The 24093-nt window shown below is 39.0% G+C and overlaps 1 protein-coding gene across 4 annotated transcripts in view; it reads right to left on the bottom strand.

Moving 5' to 3' along the window:
- Positions 1-24093, bottom strand: part of MAP3K20 (mitogen-activated protein kinase kinase kinase 20) — an 86081-nt gene that overhangs the window by 18988 nt on the left and 43000 nt on the right. For 3 of the 4 annotated variants that reach the window (XM_031599457.2, XM_090144039.1, XM_090144038.1), the window contains exons 9-14: positions 22345-22419; positions 17761-17867; positions 12325-12460; positions 1304-1348; positions 330-360; positions 70-209 (exon numbers count right to left, since the gene is read on the bottom strand). In XM_031599457.2, the coding sequence (XP_031455317.2) occupies positions 70-209; positions 330-360; positions 1304-1348; positions 12325-12460; positions 17761-17867; positions 22345-22419 (534 nt within the window). Of the gene's footprint in view, positions 1-69; positions 210-329; positions 361-1303; positions 1349-3160; positions 8056-12324; positions 12461-17760; positions 17868-22344; positions 22420-24093 lie in introns of those variants that run through there. The other variant, XM_031599456.2, reaches the window with a different exon arrangement.

Genomic DNA, 24093 nt, shown 5'->3' with positions numbered 1-24093 from the left:
AAACTGTAAAATCTCTCTCAATACCTACGCTACAACCTACTCTGATGTTCAACATATACTATTAGATACCTTTAGGTGGATGATGTGTCCTCTGGAAATGATTCCCATGTCCTTTAAATCTTCTTCTTCTAGAAGAAGCAATCGCTTTCCAGTGATATGATGTTCTTTGAACAAGCTAGCATATGCACTCATTTCACCAGAAGCATCGCCTTAAGGTAAGAGAGGTTATTCAGAAATCCATAAGGCTTTTCGATGAGGGAAGAAAAAGACAAACAGATGTATTTGTATTCGTTAATATGAACGTGAAGGTACATATGAACAGCTTTTACCTTTTCTAGTAAGTTGTTGCATCCAGAAAAACTGCAAAAAAAAAAAAAAAAGGAATCAGCCTTGGAAGTTCGTGTTAGCAAAATTTTATATTACACTTACTTCAAGCTCACAAATATAATCACTCTTTTAGAAAATTAATTTTAAGAATATTTATAAGCTTTCATTAAAGGACTCAAGATTCTCCAATGTTATTTATCTTTTTAAAACTGCTTTCTACTTTGCAGGTCCATTCCTTAGCTTATCATTATGAAGAACAGAAATGACTGAGGCAAACAGTATAGCAACCTGCCACATGATAAAAGGGCTTTAGTTAAGCCCTTAGAAGCAGCAAGAGCTATCCTGGCTTTTGCACTGTCTTTACAGGGAGTCCTTCAATAAGCCTTAGCTAAACAATCCCATGCTGCACCATACACAAGAGTGCTAAATGGGACATGAAAATCACTGCGACACAGTGACATGCTAAAGATGAATAATTGGTATTACTGGCTTAGCATTTTAATTGAATAAAAGCGCAAAAAAGAAGGCTCAGTGCCTTTTTTTACTACGAGATAGCCCAACCCCTTAACATATACCCTTAACTTTCAGTTAATTTCCATTCCAGTAGCATACAGCAAGATAAAACCTTCAAACCCATTTTAAACTCTCCAGGAAAAGCCTTGCTTAGACAGGTCTTCTTGTAGCACTTCCACATTTCCTAAATGATTGCTGAGGAATGCAGTCTTGGCTGCTGAAAACTCACAGCACAAATTATTTTCCGGACATCACAGAAGTATCTGTTTTATCAGGGTCACATAAATTCTTAACTTATGTATGGTCATTTTAAAAGCCCTTCTGGGACACAAGTTCCACCAAGCAAATAGCAGTCAAATCTCACCTAGATATTCTGATCCAGGTCATATTCCCTCCATACCCACCGCAACTGGCAGAAAGCTCCAGCAGCACAGCACTGGCCACGTTAACACAAGATACTCACCACATCCTCTTCAGTCCATGCACAAATATCAAAGGAGGGCAGCAACTGTATGAGAGATACGAATTGAAAAAAAAAACCATCTGACTGTTGCTCTCCCCTCCACCCAAAACTCACTCTGGTGGCTTTATTTGGTTCTTTTCCTCCAGTGAAGGGGAGGGCTTTAACCTGGGGCACCAGAGAGTACTTCCCAGACCAAAAGAACAACCCTTTGGATTCAAACCGATTGCGGGCTTACTCCAACTATCTCGCTTCTTGTTTGATACTACAAAAAGGCTTTTGCTTTTGTTATGGATTTGATACCATCTGATTTCTGCAGGAAAAACAATGCTGTGATTATGACACCATCCAAAATGATGAGCATTTTCTGCAGAAGGAAGTAAAAGCACCACTAGACAGCAGTGAAGACAGGATTTGGAGTCAGGCTGCTGTGGGCAGTCTTCCTGTTGGGAACCTGTTGGGACAATTCTCCTCTGGTTTCTGCCAATGCTCCGTAACTGCTTGCCTGAGGCTCCGTGAGCACAGCACCTTCCCAGCCCCTGTGGCATTGCAGCCGACGTGTGGCATGCTTTGTCGTGGCTCTTGAAACCATGAAGGATAAATGTGAAATTCTGGGATGATTTGAAAAAGCTGACACAGTAGAAGACCTCACTGCAATACTGATCGCTGTTTTACTCACACAAGCATATGTTACCCAGGCTTCACCTTATTTGCATTCTTATCCAGAAAAAGAGTTAATATTAATTTGTATGTACACATTTGGACAGTCAGAATCTCCTGAAGGCTCAATGCCATAATGCACTTGTAAGCTTACTTGATGTATGTAACACTGACCTAAGAGAGTAACAGCTCGGTTACCCACTGGCCTCCAGGCCTTTCTTACCTCCAGTGAGTGAGCTTTGCTGGTCTGTGAGCACCCCACCCTCACCCTGTCTGTGCCCAGCTAAAGCCCACAGCAGAGCTGTCCCTTCTGGCCCAACCTGAGCACATCCCAGGATCTCCACTACCAAGACCAGGTTCTAGTATAATCCACCCAAAACTTCCAGCTCTGCCCATCACAACATTCACGTGAAGCTCCCACTGGAGGATTTTGATTGCCCAACACTCCTTGACACATCCTCCATAACTGCAGCTTTTGATATCCAACCCCGCTTGGAGCTTGAGGACTCTTCAGATCCTCTTCCTCCTACCATCACCATCACAGTCTGCTGTGCACAAATCATCCGTGAGATCTGAAAGCACCTCTGAGAGAAGGACCTGGTGGGCCATTACACCTATCCTCCTGCCCACTGCAACCCCAAAATGGACAGAGCCAAAGGCATCATAGTGAAATGTAAGATGGGAAAACGTGCTTGCTAGAAAAAGACTTGAGTTTTTGACTGAAAACATGATATTGTAAAGACAATCTTCTAAATCTACCCGCTGCTAGTCAGTCTTATCTTGTGCTAACAGTTACCTGCTGCCCGGGGAGTAGTGCTGAGGCAACAACTGGGCGCAAGGAAGGGCAAATGGCCACCACAAAGACCCTTGTGAAGGCAGCAGGTCGTGCCTTTTGTGGGTACTTATTGTCAGAAGGGCTGGTGCTGGGTGAGGAGCTTGTAGAATAATTGGTATGATTAAACCGCTCACTGCAGAAGTGCAATATTGCCATTTTTGATTGTATAATTTTCAGGCTTTCCCACATTCAAGTATAACCAAAGAGTATATTCCATATTCTTTCAAAATTTAAAAAAATGGAAAGAAAAGGTGGGCAGAGTAAAGGAGAAGTGTTACACAGTGAGTAACATAAAAATGACTTGAACCACCAGACAGTAAGGAACCTCTTCAAACACCAGCATTTTACACAGGGACACAGATGCATAAAATTTACTGTCAAAATGTTTATTGCAAAATAGAGTTTGGAACAAAGAGAAGCAAAGGAAAAAGTTCACATCAATAGAAAGTTCATGACACCAATTGAGGAAATTGAATACATTGCATGGTTTCTTTTTGGTTGTATGCTATGTTTTTACACTGGAAAATCAAATCCACAGTGTGAATAAAACAAGACATCATATGTCAAGTGCAATAAAGAGAGTAACTGACGCTGCAAGGTTTTACCACACAGAAGTGTAACATTGCATGTTCCACACAAATTATATATTCAGTTTACAGCACAAGAGTTTTGGCACAGGCACTGTGCTCACCGTTTTCTCAGAAGGGAGAATGATTATTTTGAAAATATTTTCTATTCAAATTTCATCTGTTCACACCTGAAGTGTAAGTGGCATCAATTTCTATAATTCAATACAAAACTTTTTCAGTAGTGCAAAAGCAAGAAATGCAGTGGACTATATCTGACTTTCAAAGGCATATGGATAGTTAGCACACGATACAAAATGTTTAAAGAAGATTGTTGGTTCTACATTTTCAAAATTAAATCTTCACACATCAGAAACCTCTGTGCAGATTTTACAGTGTACACCAAGTCGAAGTCTGGGGAAAAGGAGAAAGGATTCTCCTCCAGATTCCTACTAGTGCATATTAAGGGCTGTGAAAATTAGTAAATGAACTTATCTTTTTACCTGAACGTTCTACATAGGACTGTAGTCAAAACCTCTGTCAAGTTAGAGGTCCTATTGAAAACCTGTAAAAGCTGCCTGATTACAGAAAAAGACACTACAGTACTCAAGACACAGTGACTGCTACATACTCAGTAGCAGTAAGCACACTACAGATTTACTACTACTGCTGAGAGCAAAATGACTTGTTATTGCAACAAATATTTAATTCTTAATAACTGTTTCAACATCTAGAAGGAGAGGAAATCAACATCTAACAGAATTGCTCAAACGATAAAGAAATGACAAGTCAAACACGACTGTGAGACAAGGAGCTACTCCAGACCTCCCCTCCCCAAAGCCCTCCATAGCTAGATGGGACAAACTCCAGGCCAGGCCTCCAGCCAGTGGGGATGCACCACCTACACCCCATACCTCCAAGGAATTACTGGGAGTCACAAAACTGGTCAAATTAAGTCACAAAAATGACCAGATTAAGAGTTTTATGCCATTAATTCCTCCCCTGTTTTTTTCCCCAACGCTGAAGGAAAAGAAACAGAGTTGGGAGTTAGGACATCCTGTCTTGGTCCCAGCTCACTCTGTATCTTTAAGCGAGCCAACAGACAATCCTCACCATTCTTCTCTTGAGCCACCCTAGTAAATGTTGGCAGAACAACAGCCTGGTGAAAATGAGAAGCTGAGGCCCAGTTCTTGCATTTCCCCTCTGTCAAGTACAGCAACACCTCTGGGGTTTGATTAATGCTTTCCTAAGCTGGCACAGCAAGTGGCTGTGGGCTTCTGTGCTGCTGACATGGGTAGAAAAACAGGCCAGATTGCACAGCAGAGCAAAATCAGGTCTGGAAGATGAAAATATTATGACCTCCTCCAAACAACACACCTGCCCACCAGAGATGCTTCCAAAATCTTTATCTAGCTAGGAGTTTGTCAGAGGCAGAAACAACACAGCTGATTCTCACATACAATTTTTGGCTTGTAAACTGCAGACATCTGTTATAAAAGCCATCACAGAAAGTAAAAATTCAATCAATATCGTTTTTTTCTTATAAGCATAGCTAATATCCTAAGTATAACACTGTGATGATAGAACTGCACCAACAGAGCCTATCATATGTTATCTGTCATATCTTAACTTTCTTAACAATTCAGAGATCTTTGCTACTTCAAGCACAAAGCAAGTTGTTTTAAGAGAATCTAAATTTTTTCTTAATACAGCTAAACTTGCTTTGAGAAGCAAAGTGTGGAGAAGGTAAAGAATAAAACTTTTTCTTTCTTCTTTTTTTTTTTTTTTTTTTTTTTTTCCCAATAAAAAGAACTGGAAGTAAATAAATAGTCAAAACTCCTAGGGGCATGTTACCAAATTCTGATAATATTCTGCTGAAATAAGATACACGCATGGGTAATAAGTATAAAAATTTGGAAAGAGACCCAAATTTGGGTATTTTTTAACTAAGAATTCCTGTAGTGTACTACTCAAGGACTATTTTTAATTCTGTAAACACTAAGGAGTGAATGTAAAAATTCAATTAAAACTTACACAAATATAAATATGCATAAAGTGCTCTGAGAGTGTCAGATCCTAAAAAAAGTGCAAAACATCAGTGCTAGGGACAAGTAATTTCTGAACGCTGATCATACTGAACAAAAATTTGTTTTCAGTTAAAGCTGTACAACACTACACTGCATATGTGGTACAATAATCTCTGCGCAACGACACACATCCTAAGTGTACATACTAGATCAAATTTTCCTGTGTGCAATGTGGAAGTTAAAAAAAATAATATAACTGCTCTGGGTGTTAGCAGACAAACTTAGAGTGCAAATCTGCACTGGAAATAGCCTATTTGTTCTTATTTCCAGTTTATTCTTTCAGTATCTCTTCTCTCTAAAGTCACATTGCTTTGATGGACCTAAAATGCCATCCCTACCTGTGACTGAGGAGCATGTCGCCTCCAGGATACTGAGTAAGCTTATCACATCACGTATATTACAATTCAGACATGAAAAAGCCTCCTGATGCATGAGGGTTCACTTCAAGCCAATGAACCTGCAACTGTTAGGAAGAAGGGGAATGAGGAATGATATCCTACTTGAAAGGAAGCATTCTGGAGGGCCTAGACTGGTGAAAACTGAGTGGAGCACGCCAGCTCTGGCCGAAGCACTCACTGCCTCGCAGGCTACCAGACCAGTGCCGGGGTTTCAGAATAAAACAATTCTGTATTACATTGCAAAGAAGTGCCCCACTCATACTCTGGGAAAACTCCTTCAAAGAACTTTCTCTTTTGTTGTTTGAACATGTAATGATTTCAGGCCTGCTGCTATCTAATGTATCCATTTTTCTCTAAGCAATCTACAAAAATACTCATGTAATACATAGGTTAGAGCTGTGTAACAGACAAGCCTATAATTAAAGAAGCCACTCAAAAACAGAAGTTTTCATAAAAGAAACCCCTCCAGTAATAGAGAATGGAATTTTGACAACTTATTCCCACTGTAGCTGAACTAGACAGTAACATTTGTCTTTTGAAATGCTGTCCTTCTTCCTTGGGCAAGTGTTTTACATCAGCTTCCTTCCTAACCTGCATTTGTGTTTGTGCCAGTTTCCCTCCCTCCTCCTGCATTACTGCTAAAGGGGTCATCAGGAGAAAAATACTCACTGTTCTCAACACAAGTGCCTGGCAGGCAATTATTGCAGCAGATTGTTACATGCCGAGTTTTATGGAAAGTCCTAACAGTAGTGGCAATGCTTTAAAAGTGATTTAGCTGCAAAAAAAAAACAGATACTCAGGGACCTGTAAATATTCCTCATATAACTGCCACCACTGAGAATTTCACATAGGCCACAGAAGTAGGGTCCAAGCTGAAATGTCACCATGACTTTTCCTTGTCCTTTTGTAAGGATAGCACAAAACAGTGCTAAAAGGATAGCACAAAACAGAGATGCAACAGAATCAAAATTTGCTAACACCCATTTTTACTCTCAGGTACCAGAGTAAGTACATCAAAGTTAATGAGGCTTCCTGGATTTACATCAACATAACTGAAAATTAGCTTCTAGATCACAATGTCTGATAATGGATGCAGAAGTCTGATTGCAATTCGCTTTGCTCGAGTGAATTATATACACATGCACACACACGCAAGGGGAAAAGCATTTATACAAACCATCTACTAATAGGGATTATCTGGATTCTGCTGCTATTTGGTTTTTAAACTGTATATTTAGCTTACCCTTTTATTTCTCTCAGCTAAGCTTCTCTTTTCCTAGAAACGTATTTGTGACTTCCCATAACCTCACCTTGAAAAAGCTTTAAAATAGAAACACAGCAAACCCCTTCACTGCAACAGTGAGAAAGATTGGATTGCAGAGAACAGCAAATCTGAAAGCACAAGTATATTCATATGATTGACAATTAAAGGGGTAAAGATAGTGACAAACAAACAAACAAACAAAAAAAAAAAGAAAAATTTGCAGTACATTAATTGCATTAAAGGCATTGAAGTTTCCCCCAGTGTTTTCAGTTCTTTAGTTTATCAAGCCATAGTTTCTGTAATCAGGCATCAAGAATTACAGACATAATCATAGTTCTTAATAGTAATCCCAATTACTTTGGAAGTTTAGTACCAAATTTCATCAAAACAGAAATAAGTCAACACAATCTAAACAAGAACAATGTCTTCCTACACACAAACATGCTCGGCCTGGAAAGTGTCTCACTTTTTTTCTTTTACAGGATTTGAACAGACCAAACTGACAGGATTCTTGTTCTTAAACTTTATTGTTTTGCTTTGCTAAAACCGATTTCAGATTTAATTCTGTAACTGATTTCATTCGCTGCTATCATCTGTGTCATCAAAATCATCATCATCATCATCGTCATCTGACCAGTCGAATTCACTGAAACCCAAAGCCATGTTGATTTTCTTTCCTTTTCTCATAGAGGTGGTTTTAGAAGAATTCTTTTTGGCTTGCATGTTTATCTGCATTCCAGAACGCAGGACAGATCCTGCTTGGTTCAGAGAGAAGACATCCCCAAAGCCCGTCATCATCAAGGCCTTCAGACTTTGGTTCATGCCAGCTACCTCCCCGTTACTTGTTGCTGTGATCTGACATGACATCTCTGCACTCTTTGACTCCTCTGTTTTAGATTCAAAGTAAGACTCCTCAGACATTCTTGCAGCAAGAGGTAAGAGAAACTATTTGAAGGAGGAAAGGACAGAGCAAAAGTGAAAGTTAGAACCAATTTAAAAATCAAGGAAAAAGACACCACCAGATTAGTTGGCAATAAACAGAGCATAATGATTAGTGAATCTAAACATGGAGTTCAAGAATTCATTACAACTGCTTAATTCTGTGCTCACTGTTCTCAAAAGGAAGCGCAACATCACAGAATCACATGGCAAGAATTACAGGTAGCAAAGCTTTCATGATCAAAGGAGGTTCAGGCTCTTCAATCCTTCATTTTGTACAGCATAAAACAGATTGTGATGCTTTCTAGCCAGGTCAACTCATCCTGGGTCACAACATAAGTCTGAGTTAGTTGATTAACTGAACCTTTCAGGATTGAAGAATGAATCATATTAAGATTAGAGAACCCAAATAAGTTCCTGAAGTTTGGTGCAGAAGAAGCAGCCCTCAAAAATATTAGAAATAACAGCAGCAGTATTATTTGTGCAAAGACTCTTTTTGAGCATATACTCAAAAGAAGAAAGGGTCACCCTGCTACGGCTACGGTCAGAAACAAGCCTCTCACCAATTCCAAGGAGACAGGAACCACCCTGAGCCTTTGCCAGCACACTGCTTCTGGAAGCTGTTCCAGGGAGAAGCAGGCATGGGAAGAGGGGGCTGCTTGGTCAGATTCTACAGGTTGGTTGGCTTTTTTTTTTTTTCTCTAAATCTTTTCAGTGGTATAAAATTCTAGATATCTCTCATTTGGTGGCACGTGATATTAAATCTCTACTGATTAAATCTTCATCTACATAAAATTGTGTTTTCTTGTGTCAGTCTGCAATTACAGAGTTTTAGAAATTGAAACCATTTCCAGCTAAATAACAATGCCTCTTCAGAGTGCCACAGCAAGTAACTTCAGTGAAACACCTGCCTATTTTTCACAGGGAGCAAAACCTCAGGTGTATGGACCTAAATTAAGCTACCAACTAAAGCAAGAGCAAAGGGGCTGGATGCGAACAGCTGAAATGGCCTTTCTTTTCAAAGTTGCCCCAAAAATGACCTGCCCCAAAGTCTTTTTTTCTACATCTTTCTTAAGTCAATCAGAAAACTGACTGAAGCATTGACAACAGTTGATCGCAACAGGTTATGAGTGGTGCCATGGCCTGCTACACAGGAGGCTTCATGGCCAGGCTGCTCAAAGAGTGGCCATTTCTTTTCAAAACCACTTTCATTAACTAACTGTCTATGATTTAAAAAGGAGAATATCTCTTTTGTTTCTTTCAGGTTTTTCCTACTTACATAGGCTTTCCATTTGCATTGTGGTGGCAAAAGTCAGTGTTTGTTGTTTAAGAAATGAAAGTAAAATTAACAAGTTGGAGAGATGGGGAGTTCTTAACACTCTTCTTGTGTCCTATGTCCGTCTACACGATCCCCAGCTAAGCCTGCATACATCTGGCTGTACAGGAAAAGATGATCACCAGAACACTACTTAAACCAAGAACACCAATAGCTCCTAGAGAAGGAGAAAATAATTAGCTCCTACTAATATAGAGAAAAAACAAGAAATAACCACAGAAACAAGATGCTCAGCACACTGATTTAGTGCCAGGTAGTTCTTTAATCAGCTATCAGAGTTTTAATCGCTTAAGAACCATGGAAATGCATCCCCTGAAACGTGGGAAGAAACTCTTTCATAATCAACAAAGCAGAAGAACTCTCCTCTAAAACATATTTCTGTGTTACTGTGCAATGTTTGGCAATAGGTTAAGCTGCTAGTAGGCCACAGCTGTGGTATATTTTGTGGGTTATAAAAACCTAAATTACTCCATTTTACCACCTCTAGTTATTTTGAAAGCTTAGGAGTTCTTTGTGACAACACCTGCATTTGTTGTCACATTACATGATGATGGTGACCATCATCAAGGCCTTTTATAGATTGCTGGGATCCTCTATCTCCATACAAGTCACGGTTCTTAAATGATGACCACCGCACCACAGGTGAATCTTCAGACTTCATGTCTTGCTTACTGTCCTCCTCTATATGAAATTCGGCTTAGCTACACTGACCTCCCTTGTTGAGCCAGGTCATCTTTCACAAGTAAGCTGTGGACGTATTTTACTCCTGCAAAAGGCTCCATATTCCCTTGTGCAAGACACTCTGCACAAGGGAAATTTGCTGGGATAAGACTTGGAGGTGCCTGTTACATAAGTCACAGCAGAAACAGTCAAAATGAGAGCAGGGAGAAATCCTACTGTCTTACAAACACTGAAGTGTTTGTAAGGCTTCGCCTTATCTCTCTCTCATGCTGATGCGCACAAAGACATGTTTTATTCTTTGGAATAGGTACAGTCTTCTGCTAGTCAGAGCTACCTACCATGTGGGATTCCAGGATGAAGCTTCTACCAACTCTGTGGCAGACTCAGCTTCCCTGTTTCCCTTTCACTTGGTTTGAGTTTCTCCTCCCGCACACCACTTTAAAAGTGTCTGCTGGCCTCCTGTCTTTGCTGCAGAGCAAAATGAAGAAGTGACTGCAGAGTGCACAGCAGGGACAACAGTACCATTTGAGACACAACAGGGCCTAGAGATGGCTAAAAACCAAGCACAAGCCTAGTGGGCACTCTAAGCTGTGTTATTAGCTCCACGTTGCATGTCTTCACAACTGTTCTTACAGCCAAGGTAGCTTAAAATCAAGCAGTGCACCTCTCTGCTGCAATCATATGGTTTGGCATTGCTATGCAGACATACCCTGAACTGAGGGACGAAGGGAGACACCTGACTCCAAGGATTACAACTTGCAGAGAGAATGCCCAGGGATGTTTTCCAAATGATATATAGCTATGAATTTAAGAGAGAGTTGAAATTCTACATGGCACTGGTTACAAATACATTCGCTATGAAGAAACCGATCCTGCCAGAACAAGTCAATTTTTGTCAATATGTAATTTTTTTTTTCCAAGAAAAGGACTTTTTTTCTTTTTCGTTTTTAAAGCTGTTCCATGCAACAGTTCACTAGAGATCTATGGAAAAAAAAAATATCTATTTTTCTGTTAGAAGAAATTGCACTTAAATGCAATAGAAGAGTTGGGTTAATATTATGCAGAAAAGATAGTAGTTCATGCTCAGCACAACAGGCCATAGCACAATGCTTTATACTTTCAGCAATGCCAGCTACAAGTAAAAAGTAGAAGTCATAAGCAGGTAGAGCATAAAAACCCTACCGCCTTGCTTGCAAAAAGATTTGCTCATTAAAGCTGTGTCTCATGCTGTGAGCAAGACAGACGACAGTCCACAGCTCCATTACTAGAAGTTTGCAAGCATTAAAGCAGACATAGGGATATCTACTAAGAACACACAGTTTATCTGCGCATGTGAAAACATTCATTCTTCATTGTTTCTTTACATGGTCACAGCTGGAACATGAATGCAACTTCATTCAAACAATAGGAGTAAGCTCTGCCTTAAACACAAGTTGTATGTAAATGGCTCTGATCAGAATCAATGATATAAGTGAGATAAAATTGTGTGTAAGTATATAATATGCTACTGCAAACTCAATTTCATACCTCTTTTGGCTAGTACTTTAAAAACAAGTGGGTTGATAGCAGTATTTTTCTTAACAACAATTCCGTCATAGTATGCTTTTATTCAGGCACTAACCCTGTAGTTGTCCTTCTGCCAATCAGTCACTGACGATATCATACTTCATTAAGAAATTCAAGATGATACAAAGGATTTTTTTTGTTCAATTTATTAATAAGAATGCGGAGGTCCCAACAGCTAACAACCAGCCAGCATGAGCACATTAACTCTAACTATGTACAAAGTCCCAAATTAACAGCTCTAATTTTGACCTTCTTCCATGGCATGGAAATTTGCTTCTTCTCATAGTAAAAGAATATTAAAAAAAAATACATAGGTCTCTCAAGCTTTCTTCTGCAACAAACAATCTTACTTTTAAGACCAAATGCTGTGTCCATTTAAAGTCAACAACTTTCTAGTTGAAAATGACTTTACTGAATGCAATCAAATTTTAAAGCTGAGAACTGTAATTAAATCAATGGGAAACTACTCAAAAGCCCAGGGCACAAAATGAACTAGGCAATATCTGATATCCAATGTATTACATGAATTTTTTTAAACTAATATAGTTATTTGAAGTGATGTTACGAAATAGACCCAACACAACACAAAGAAAACTGGAGCACTAGTCCCTTGGTGTATCTCTAGATTTACATAGGCAAAGCTCGAAATGCTTTCTGAAGTAAAATGAAAGGATGTATTATTGTCTACTTACAGGAGTATTGGACTGTTCAGTTAACTTCTGCTCCCACATCTTCAGACGTCGCTCCCGTTCCTTTAGTTCCTGCTCTTTAAAGCTCAGATCACGCTCCAGTTTCTTTAGTCTCTCTAAGGTTGCCTCAATTTCACATCTGCACGGAGACAATTTGTTACGTCTTGTCTTTTCTTGACAGATATAAATTGTTCATTATTCCCACTTGAATGTTAATTAAATGTGAAAGGCTGAGAAGTACAATACTAACTCAAGCAGTTCATTTAATTACCAAATGCAAAGCCTTTCAGAGCTTTAAGTACAACTGGTAATGTTTGTACTTCAGAATAACTATAAACCTCCAACTGAAGAAAAACAGAATTTTAAAAAGAGTAGGAATGCCATGTTATAATAAAATTCTAAAAACTAAAATGCCATTTTTCCAGGAAATATATTATTCATAAAGTAACTATATTAAGTAAAGATAATGGGACAATCATTAGCAATACAATGCGAGTAGTCTGGAGAAGCCCATTTACCTAGTTTTATAAAATGGCCATAAATTTTACTTGACTCAAGATTTCAGTATTTTTGCTGCTAACCTTCCTGTTTCTCTAGATCAAGATAAGAGCATGTAAATACAAGCAAGAATATAAAGCATATGATCCAGCCCTCCAAATGGTCACCAGCTTCTCAAGTTAGGAATAGTTAATTAAAGGATTTGGTTTACATTTTTTTCTGCTTTTTTTTTACCACACAAGCAAAGGTGAGAAAAACAAGAAAGACAGGAAGCAAAGGCTGTATTCTGAGGAGCTTAGATACGGTCTCTGTTGGGTTGCATTGCATGTACTTCATCCTTTAAACAAGTGGTTTCCTTTGACATGCTTTCTAATAGTATCTTTTAAGTGTGTTCATGAACTGGACTGCTTCTGGAAAAGAATTTAACAAGCTCTGCACTGCAAAGGCATGGGTGTGTATTAGAACACACGGAAAAATAATTTCATCAGTAAATGCAGCTACATTTTTTTGCTTGTAAGATAACCAAAGAAAAAAATTCCATCAGATGCTTCATTTGTATTGAAGTTATTTAGCAAACAGTTACTTCAGTTACTTCCCATTCAAATTGTGACAACAGTCCATCACAGTGTCCTGGTTTTGCTCCTAAAAAAGAGTCAACTCCTAATGAGACAGATCCTGAAGAGAGCTCTTAAGATAGCTAGGGAGACTTGGCAATGCCAAACACTTCTGCTCAAACTTTCATAATATTTTCTTCTGTTAACACACTGCAGAAAATCTGTTCCTTCTGATATTTACAATAAAAAAAAATAGAAGGTCTAGCACAACGGTAGCTGTCATTTCTGTTTGGTAAAAAATAAAGTGCTTTTTTCTCTGTCTTAATACAGAGCTCTTCTCCTCTATCAAACTAAAGGAGTTCAGGCTCTTAATGTGGGAAAGTACGTACCAAAAGAGCCTACTTAAGTAAATGAGAGAATTTAAATATCCTAAATTCTGCATATGCTCTACTTTATTAAGAAATCCCTGTCAGAGAGCAGTGCTCACAGAAGTCCAGTGAAAAGACACAGAGTGTGAATAAGTAGCAAACTACTGCAAACTCTACCACCACGCTTAATTCCACTGCAAAAATCAGCCGCCTGGGGCAAGGGCATTTATCCCACTTAAACCATGCTGAGTGAGCTGCTCAGTGTGGTGGTCAGAACAAACGTCCCTCACAATTATTATGCTTCAGATTTTAAGAAAAATTCTCTCTTTTTTAGGCATGTAAAGGTCAGGGCTGATCTCTGTGATGGGTGGAAAGTCATCATATATCCTAATAAACAGCAAATTCAACGTTTGTTTTAAAATGCCTAGAAAATATTGAAAGCAATGCTCCAGGCAGATCTTCTGATGCATACGTTAGTCAGAATTCTGACTAAATCTTGTGATTCTCTAAAGGAATGAAATTGAAAAGCGCTGCACAGAGGGTCAGAAAGCAACTCTTTTCCTACCATTCTTTTCCTTGTCACAAACCCTTCCTGGTCAGCGCAACACGTACGCCTCAATCTACTGCAGCAACTACAGAGCCATTACAGGATTGCTGCACACTACTTTTTTTAGTAGTCTTCTCAACATCACTGCTACATACGTGCAACTCTGTAATTTTTTAAATATGTAAATTAAGGCTCTCTTTTAGATAACATTCTACACTAGCAATGTCTTGGTAACAATAGCTTTCTATATGTCAAAAGTCTATTTTGTGCTGCAATTACCTCTCTTCATTAACTAGAAACTTCTCTTACAATAAAAGGTCAGTCTGCAAAAACAGTTGCACTCTGGAAAATAATTCCACTGTATAATAAAACTGTGTAATTAAAAGAGAAAGCTACCGTACATTGCCCAGTTAATGAGTCTTCCTTCATAAATGAAGCAGCTTGAAACATTATGCATTGCAGGGAGCGTATATTTGTTTGCTTCTACAGTTTCAGCTTGCTTGCTTTCTAGAATAATCTCATTCTGTGACACTGAAGAATGTGTACACTGTTACTAGAAATTATAATGATAAACAGCCACAGATTAAAAACAATGAGTGGTATTTGTTTGTATGTCTTGAATTGTTACTGATACACTAATATAGGTATCACTAATAGACTGCTTTAAATCATTTGAACAGTTGCTTGTAGGGAGAGGATGCAAGTTCAAGAAATGCAGTTACCACACACGGCTAAATGCAGACAGATGCGATCTCTCACTGAATTGGAACACCATTACTTCAACACCAATTTTTTCCTACCATAATAAAAGTGACTTGGGAAAGAGCTCCAAAGATATGACAGAACATGAATTTAAACATCGGGCAGATCTGTGCAACTTAGTCATAGGACAGTGTGTCAGTGGTGCCTTATGTGAGGTGTAGAACAGTTAGGAAATAAAATAAGGACATTATTGAACAGGGAGATTGAATCATTATTAATATAAACGTGAATACCATTACATTTTGCCAGTAAGACCACATTAAAGAAATGATAAATTACATTTTGACCTTTCACCTGCACCAGTTGTGCATGGATTCAGCACATTCTACTTTCTTGCCAGCTGGTCAAAGAACAAATTACGGAGTTGGGAAACAGTGCAACCCAACTTGTCCCAGCTTTGATTCACTTTGGTAAGTGCAGCATCATCGTGAAAGTGCAGTATCTGGGTTACTAATATGGAGGTTAAGCATGACCTTTACTTTTCCCAGCTCCGTCGTTCTCCAGGGCTCTGATGGCCAGGCTTTATTAAAAATTCCTATTTCTTGGTAACATATCCAATTCTTATCCCATTGTTATTTCTTTGCAAATGATGATGGGATAGTAAATAAATGAATAAATAAAGCCACGAGTAAAAGGTAAGATTTTTCAATGCAGAAGATAAATTTTTGCACAGCTCTTCTCAGAAATGGTCTTAGTCTGTTTTGGTTTAACCTTTGGGATCACTGTATGCATACAAGTCTTTAATCTGTTTTAACTTGCTTTTTTTTTTTTTTTTCATACTTTCTATTAATTTGTTTTAACATTCCAGTGTTCTCCATGCAGACATGACTTCCACCTCAATTACTAGAATTCACGTACAAAAGAACCACTCTTATCTCAGTGTCTGAACGAGTCCCCATGCAATTTGTGCACTTTTTGCAGTTGTGTTTTCATTTTAGCTTAATTCAGAAGTCATCTTTGCCTTCAGGCAAATCATGCCCAATCCCAAATTCATCTTTTCTCTCTCATATCTCCTTGTCTCCATGTTATTTGTACTTCCAGAAACCAAATTTGCCAAGTTTATGATTAACACAACTCTCCATCGTTAAGAAATGTTGGCATGACTTCACAGAAGATTTTTGCTCCTACATTGCTTTCCTTTAAGACCTTGTCAATTCCTAATGCAGCAGCTTAGGTGCAACAAAATAACTTTTTTGGTGAAAACTTGAATATTTGGCCGCACTCCAAAAAATGAATCAACTACACAAAGTTTGCTGACAACTACAACATCTTTTATTCTGCTGTCTTGGTAAGAACTAAGTAAATACTTGTTTTTGCTAAAGGATTTTGAGTACTCGCTCATGATTAAAATGAGGTTTCGTTTCCACAAACCCATTCTGGGAAATGTCATTTTACTGGCTGCTTCTGCGAGATCATCAGCTTCCTTAGTTTAGACAACGAGCCTTGAAATACAGAACTGGGGGAAGACAGTGACATTTTGCAAAAGCCGTGGCAAGGCCGGAACCATTCAGCACTACAGCGAGGCCAGTGCAAGTGCGAGCAAGCACCGAGGCAGCGGGCCGGGCCGGCAGGTCGGGGCCGGGCCGGCGGCGGGCACAGGGCGCTGGGCCGCCAGCAGGTGTCGCGCTGCCGCCGCCGGTGCTGGCGGTGCGGGGGCCGCGGCAGCGCGCTGCTGAGTCAGGGCGGGAGCCGTCCCGGCTATTTATACCGCTGCCATGTGACCGGGGAAGCGTCCCGGCTCCCAGTCACTTTTTCCACTCCTTCCAATTAAAAGCACAAGTCTCGATTTTACTGGGAAGTCCGCGAATGGGATACGGGATTCGGGTTTTGCTTCAAGGTTTCCGCGCTCCCGTCTCCGTGCTCTGCGGGCTCCTGCCGCGGCACGGTGCAGGCGGGGCACCTTTAATAGCTCTGCTCCCCGCTCACCTGGAGGGGGGCCAAGCTGCTTAATATAGACCGCGTGCAGTCTGGTAAAAGTCTTCTGCCTGTGCGGATCTGTTTTCAATTTGCTTTTCCAAACACAGGATGTACTGTGAGGGTGCAGGCTTTCCAACTGACAAATGTGCTCTGGGGACATTTTTTGAGGCACACCGCTAAAACAGGCTGACACTTTTACTGTAAAAATGGGGCTTGTACTGCTATTTTCTCAAATCTCATCTCCATTTATAATCATGCTTGACTAGAAATTATGATTGGCAATAGATAAAATTCCACATTCCTGCAAATGCATTTTGCAAAAGCAGGGCTGGCCTGGATGCAGAGGTACAACTGTGACAAAACACAAGTGAAGACAAATAAAGGCTTAACTTGAAAGATTATTTCTTTATGTCTTTTTTTTTTCTAAAATAAACACATACTGTCTATACGTTTCCTGTCAAACCTGCATCAAACAGTACATACACCTGAGTTGTTTGGCCCTCACTATTCACTGAAAACATGTTGCTGGTTTTAAGATGTGAATCACAAAACCATAAATAACCAAAACCAATGCAGTAATAAACATAGTTTACAGCTAAGTGTATTGGCTCCTAATACAAGTTACACAACATTCTGAGCATTCCTGAAAAACAACAAGGTAAATCGTGTTCTAAAAATAGAAATTTTTCTGCCAATACCTCATCAGTGCCTGATGTCCATCTGAAAACAGTGTGGACTTGCACCACTAAAAAGGAAAACCATGTCATTTCATCCTGGGAGGCAGGAAGCTTACCTCCACTCCGCCTTGTTATGCAGGAATGAGTTGCACTGGTCTGGAAGGTTGCTGTCGTTTGACATGGATTCCAGAATTGAAATTATCTGCTTGAAAGATGGCCTTTTCTGAGGAGAAAAATAAAAAATAAAAATCAGCATTTGCATTCATATATGACTATTACTATGCAATGTCATTCGTTCAACTGAAAGTGATGGACTACAAGCAACTGAAATTGGGGTACTACTTTCTGACAGAGCATCTACATCAGGAGTGTAAAGTTTTAATTTTTTTTTTTTTTTGTATGCTTTTCTTTTTAATTATTTGTTCAACTGAAGAAATTTTCAGTTTGGAAAGAGTCACATAAGCCAGTAAGACTCCAGCCTTTGCTTATTCTCCTGTATCTACCTAAATAACCATTTGCTACTTCCTGGATAGCAATTAAAACATTAAACAACATTAGTAATAATAATAACTATAAAGCACAACCACCCTCGCCACTTAGGGAGAGCAGTCACAGCTTCTCTGCGTTTTATGCTTCCCCTATAGTCCCAAAAAGAAGCTATGAAGTGGGAGAGTAACTGAAAAAGCCACAGTAAAACGTGTTTCTTGAAAGAATGCTGACTCTGTTAGTCTGTTTGACAGACTCCAGACAAAGTTGAGACAAAAGGTTGAAACAAAATGTAGATATATAATAAGGGAATGATGCGCATTCTCTCTGTATCTCGCCTCTAATTATACCATTCCTGCTAAAATTACAGATGCCGCAATTAAAACGTGCATTTTAATTTGGGAGCACAAAAACAATTAGGAACAATGCTGAGGTGTCTCTCCTGGGAAGATCCAAGTGATTTCCACATTATAAAAGAAGACAATTTCTTTATTTTAAATGTCAAACAGCATGAAAAAGTGTCAAATGCATAACAAAAAAAAGACAAGCTCTCTTATATTGTAATGCTGCAGTGACTGGAGGCTTTGTCTGTTGCTTTTTGGTCCATTTCCATGAATTTGGGCAAATGGGCAGTGGAGTGAGCTATGCAGGTTTCTTTGTGGCACCTGCCCCAATTACTCATGCCTGTACAGTCTGGCCTCCAGCCCACCACTCAACAAGCCTTTCAGCAGCACAGTGTGCACTTGTTACTGTGCTCCCAGTGCAGAAGCCCAGTGGGGACCCTTGCCCACAGAAATGGGATTACAGAGGGGCAGGGAAGGCAGCAGCCCCATGCATGCATGATGCTTCTGGACCCAAGGACACCAAATGAACATAATCAGCACTGCCATCAGGCCTGGCTAGAAAAATTGGACTTAAGAATAGCAATGACAAGAGATTAGGGCTTTTAGCAAGGAAGGCTGAAGCACCAATAGACTGACTGGGAGCAGCAACAACACACACTGTTGGACCTACACAGAACAGGACCAAGCTGGTATGCAGCAAATCTTTACAGGCTGAAAACGAGCTGTTGTGTTGTAGGACTGCAGCTAGAACAACCGTACAGTCACAGTACAGACAAAGCTTCTCTGGCTGTGCAGTTTCTGTGAACAGCTGTCAGCTATCCTGCCAGCTTTACAGACGCCAGACATACAGGTAATAGCTTTTTCTGGAGGTGCAGCTAACAGCAAGACACAGGCTACACTGATATGCGTTTTTGTCAGTTTCTTTCCCCAGAGGCAATGAAGACTTCATGTTTAACACGTGCACTCTAGGTGTAGACTGATAACCTGGATAAGACTGGCAAGAGGTGATTGCTGAAGCTGGAACTCAAGCTGAGGAGCTTTATTTTTATTTAGAAAAAAAAAAGTCTTATTTCCAGTGGACAGCTGCTTGGTACTTCCCAGGAAGCTAGGCATCATAAATGGTTCCTTGTAAGAGACTCAAAATATCAAGGCATGAGTCACCTTTGAAAATTGTTTCCCTTCATATCTGTGATGTATCATGCAAAAAATCTTTAAAATATATATACTTCTCCAGAAATAGTTCTGGCTAACGCTTTCACTATTTCCTTCCACTTGGTATTTCTCATTAGACACATCTGCCTAAAACCAGGATATTTAAACCATATGCCTTTCCTTTATTGCTGCTTCTCTGTTCTCAAATTTCTGAGTTCCATCAAAACATTCAATGATTTGTAATCATCTCTGATGTTAAAGCGGGGATAAACTGAAGGAATAGAGGAAATTAGAAACATGAACTCACCTGTGTTTCCAAAGCAGGTGTCCCCAGTAAATGAAAGCATTAGTGATGAGCAACATTTGTACACTTTTCTAGTACCCAAGCAAAAGTTGCTTATTTCATAGGGATTTTACATTTGGTAGTAGTTATTTAAGATACTCAATTACCACAGAAATTATTAAATAATTACTGATTTAAAGTAATTAGTAATTAGCATTTTAGTAAAATACTTTGAACCCACCAGGGACTGTTTCACCTGCACGGCTTAAACTGCATGAAGACTGAATATACATCACCTGGAGCAGCACACTATGGACGTTTTTCTCCAAGAACAAACAAATTTTTAGAAATTCAAAGCAAGTTAATAACCATGTTCATTCCCATGAGGAGGTTACAGTGTGAGCAATGTCTGACACTGCAGCTGTTTGCAGCAGCTAAGTGTACTCCTTAGCCCCACAGTAAAAGCACATCCCTCTTTTCTCAGGGCTAAGTCACAAAGATACCTCAGGCTTTCTGTGAGCTGAAATTACGCATATGAGCAATTGCTTTTGAGCAGCTGACACTCTCACTTGACCTTCAGTAAGTTGTTCATACATCTACCACTGATTTTCTTAAGCTAATCCTGGCCAAAGGGAAAGCTGCACAATGCGGCATTTTAGAGGAATGTGCTCCATCTTTTGGCTCAAGCAGGCCTCACAGCTTTTTATCAAGGCATTCTGATAGCTGTAGGAACTGATCCTTTCCCAACACGTGATCGAGTTTGTCAGTCACATGCCCAAAATGTGACCAGAGATTACTCCATTTCAGTCATGTGAACAAGGCATTTATAACTGTTTAAAAAACGAGAAGCTGAATGAAAAAAAGTAGTAAAGAGCAGACTGTCAGAAAAATTCAGCCAACCTTGTATTTGCTCTTTACACACATCAGAGATGTATCTGGGAACAACAATCCCAGAAACTCAGTTCAAACCCAGATCAATTGCTCAGGCATCCCTGTTTCCAATGTGCAGATCCCTCCCTTTCCTGCAAATACAGCAACAGACTTTCAGACTCTCATACATCTGGCTGGAGCAATCTAAAGAGCAAGTTGGTCTAGTATGTGCAGCAGTGCACACTCTAAAAGCTCCAAAAATTCTTCTGCGGCCTTTAGTAGGATGCTAATTGAGGAGTAGTTATTAATAAGGCACGTAGTTACCAATGGGAAGGGCTCTTCAATAATTACTGACCTAGAACTTAAACAGCCCTATTACAGATTCAAAGATCGAAAGCATTTTTCTCCCCTCGCCTCTATGGGGAGGAGAAAGAGGACTGTTATTAAGGGAGTAGCATTTAAATGGGCATTCATTTAGAAACCATGTTACTGATGGTCTCAAGATTCCAGATCCATTCTGTAGGAAGCAACTCCTTGCTTCAAAAATAAAATTTAACAACAACAACAACAGAAAAAGAAAAAAAATCTCCTTTCTCACACTGCTCTCCTTTGACTACTTTCCAGTGATAATTCTGGCGTTAGGTCACCTAAGTGCTATAATTCATTTTGGGATTAATCTTGGAGTCTCTGAAGTAGCAGTTAACTTTCTTCAGAGTTCAAAGTAACTAAGAGGTCTTCCTGGTGCGTTTACTTGAGAAAAAATGCAAAATTTCCTATCCTTAACTGTCCTTTCCTCTCCTAAGTACCCTCATAGGCAAAACAAAATATCTCCTGACACTTGGTTTCAGAACTGGTATGCCCACAGGTTCTTTCCAGCCAGTATGTAAATACAACAGGATGGTATCAGAGCTAATTTAAGGAAGGTAATTGCCAGGATCTACAGAAGTATTTACTGAGCAAACATAGTCTTTCATTTCTCTTTTGATTTATTCTTCTAGAGGAAAGTTAAGCAGTATACTACAGTACTTCTATTACTATACTATTACAGCATAGTTGTCATAAAGTTCGTAATTCAAAGTCCTAAGGGAAAAGACCAGGACATTTTAAAATGTTAATTTTGAATGCGTTTCTGCCATTCCTACCCATATTCTGAGGATTAATTTATTCTTTATACATTTCTAGCACAAGAAAGAAATCAAAACTAGACCTTGAAATAGTTATTTGAAACATATTATTCACAAACATTCAAGAAAGATTAACTACTGAAATAAAAACAAAATGATTTTTCACTTGATCAAAAATGGCAGCATTCTTGTTATCTCACTCTATCTACAATCTCTGTCTTCAGCAGTGAGGCAATTTAGAGTAACAACTCTTGATTAAAAGGACAGAAACACATTTAAGTATAAATACGTAAATATATATACATTTTGAAAAGATATCCCCAGATAATTTTTTTGTGAAGCAAATATTTTTGTTTGCTCAGACTTGTCCTCCAAAGACAGTTTAGCATACACAGAGAAATAAAAGGTAGAGGATATAAAATACAACAGAAATTAAATTACCTTGGAGTCAGCTTCCCAACACTGATGCATCAGTTCTGCAAAACTTCTGGGACAACTGCTTGGAATGGTTAATCTCTAAAGGAGATAGAACATACCAGTTACTAGAAACATTTCCCTTTGAGGTGCTAATAATAGATTTCCTATAAAAGCAGAGCAATTAGAAGAATGGAGACACACTCTTCTTTCATTTAAACATAATACAAAACTGACGATTGACATAAAAAAGGCTAACACTAGTAAGACGTATTATTAATTAATAGATTTATAAAGAAGGAAAGGAACAAACAAACCGATGGAGTTGCTCAAGAAAACTAGGAGACAAGGAGGTAAAAAATGAGGCAAAGATTTTAATACTAAAATATCATAGTTTGTAGAGATAACTACTGCACTGCATGATATTTAAGATGCTTATCAAAACAGGCATAACATACAGTCTGGTTTAATTCCTTTCTCTCATACAGATCTACAATACTATAGTCAATTTTGATATACCAAATGGCTGAAATACAGACTGCATTGAGTTATAAAGAGTTAACTGAAGCTCTACATGACACAAGGGACATTTCATAAGCCTGTGGTCAGAACGATTAATGAGGACATGCAGATCTCAGAGAGCACTCACAGAGCACAGTGAACTCATATAAATATTTTCTGATGACGCAAGACAAAGAGTTGCTGGTTACAGCCAGATCCACTAACTAAGAAAATTACTTTGAAGCTGGCTTGTTTCTTTTGCAGAGAGTTTTAAGCCATGAAAAGTATTTGTTCAGTGAGTCTTAAGCAACACATAGCTTAAAGACTTTGCCTCCAGATTGCAAATGCTAAAAGCAATTCCATTGTCAAATACACACATGAATACCCAAGCCTCTCCAGTTACCTGTATGTATATCCCAACAACATAACACATAAAAGGTGATCCCTTTGCTCTCACTAATGCAACTAACTTACTTCAGATGCTTCATGCTAAGTTAAAAAAAAGTGGATAATAAGCAGTTCTGCAGTGCAAATGAGTCCAAATATGAGGAAATCAAGCTGGAAAAAGACCTCCCTGTCCGACAGCAGGTGAGAACCTGAACCTGTTCAGTCTAACCTGCCAGGAAGACCTTTTGATCAGTCCTACTCTTGGAATTTCAGAAGTAAATCAAAGCAAGTTCTGTCAAATTTTGTACCATTATATTATATATATAACGTGTCCTGGAAAGTCTTACAAGCCAGAGAGTTAACAAATTCTGCTATACAAGTATTTGAATACCGTGAAAACTGGAAATATGACATACAGAGTCAGGACACTGCAGGAATTTGATTATTTTAATAATGTAAATACCATAAGGTGCAAAGCTTTCTATGCAAGAAATACACAGGAATTTGTACAATGCATAAACAAACTGTACTGGCACTTGATCTTTGGTTGAGTCATTACCCTAAAAATACGTTGCCTCATCTTTCTGCAGTATTTGTCTGTAACCCTCACAGTTCCAGGGGGTAGAAAATAAGTTGTAGTCCTCATTTACAGGTGCAGAATGTTATCTGTCATGGAATATAGAGGTAGCAGATTCCAAAGCTTTCAGATTGTAATAGAAAAGACATTTCTCATTAATAATTTTGTATGGGATTATGCCTAGTATAATGTGAATTCACTGTTTTTCTCTTCTGAATTAAAATGATAAATTCATGTACAAATTGTACCAAAATAAAAATTACATTGTGAAATTATGCAGACCCTTGGAAAGGACCCATATGAAACCTTTA

This window comes from Phasianus colchicus, chromosome 7, assembly GCF_987193195.1.
Source record: "Phasianus colchicus chromosome 7, bPhaCol1.hap1.1, whole genome shotgun sequence".
Taxonomy (NCBI): domain Eukaryota; kingdom Metazoa; phylum Chordata; class Aves; order Galliformes; family Phasianidae; genus Phasianus; species Phasianus colchicus.
Note: the sequence above shows the minus strand (reverse complement) of the source record. Positions and strands in the feature narration are given on the sequence as shown.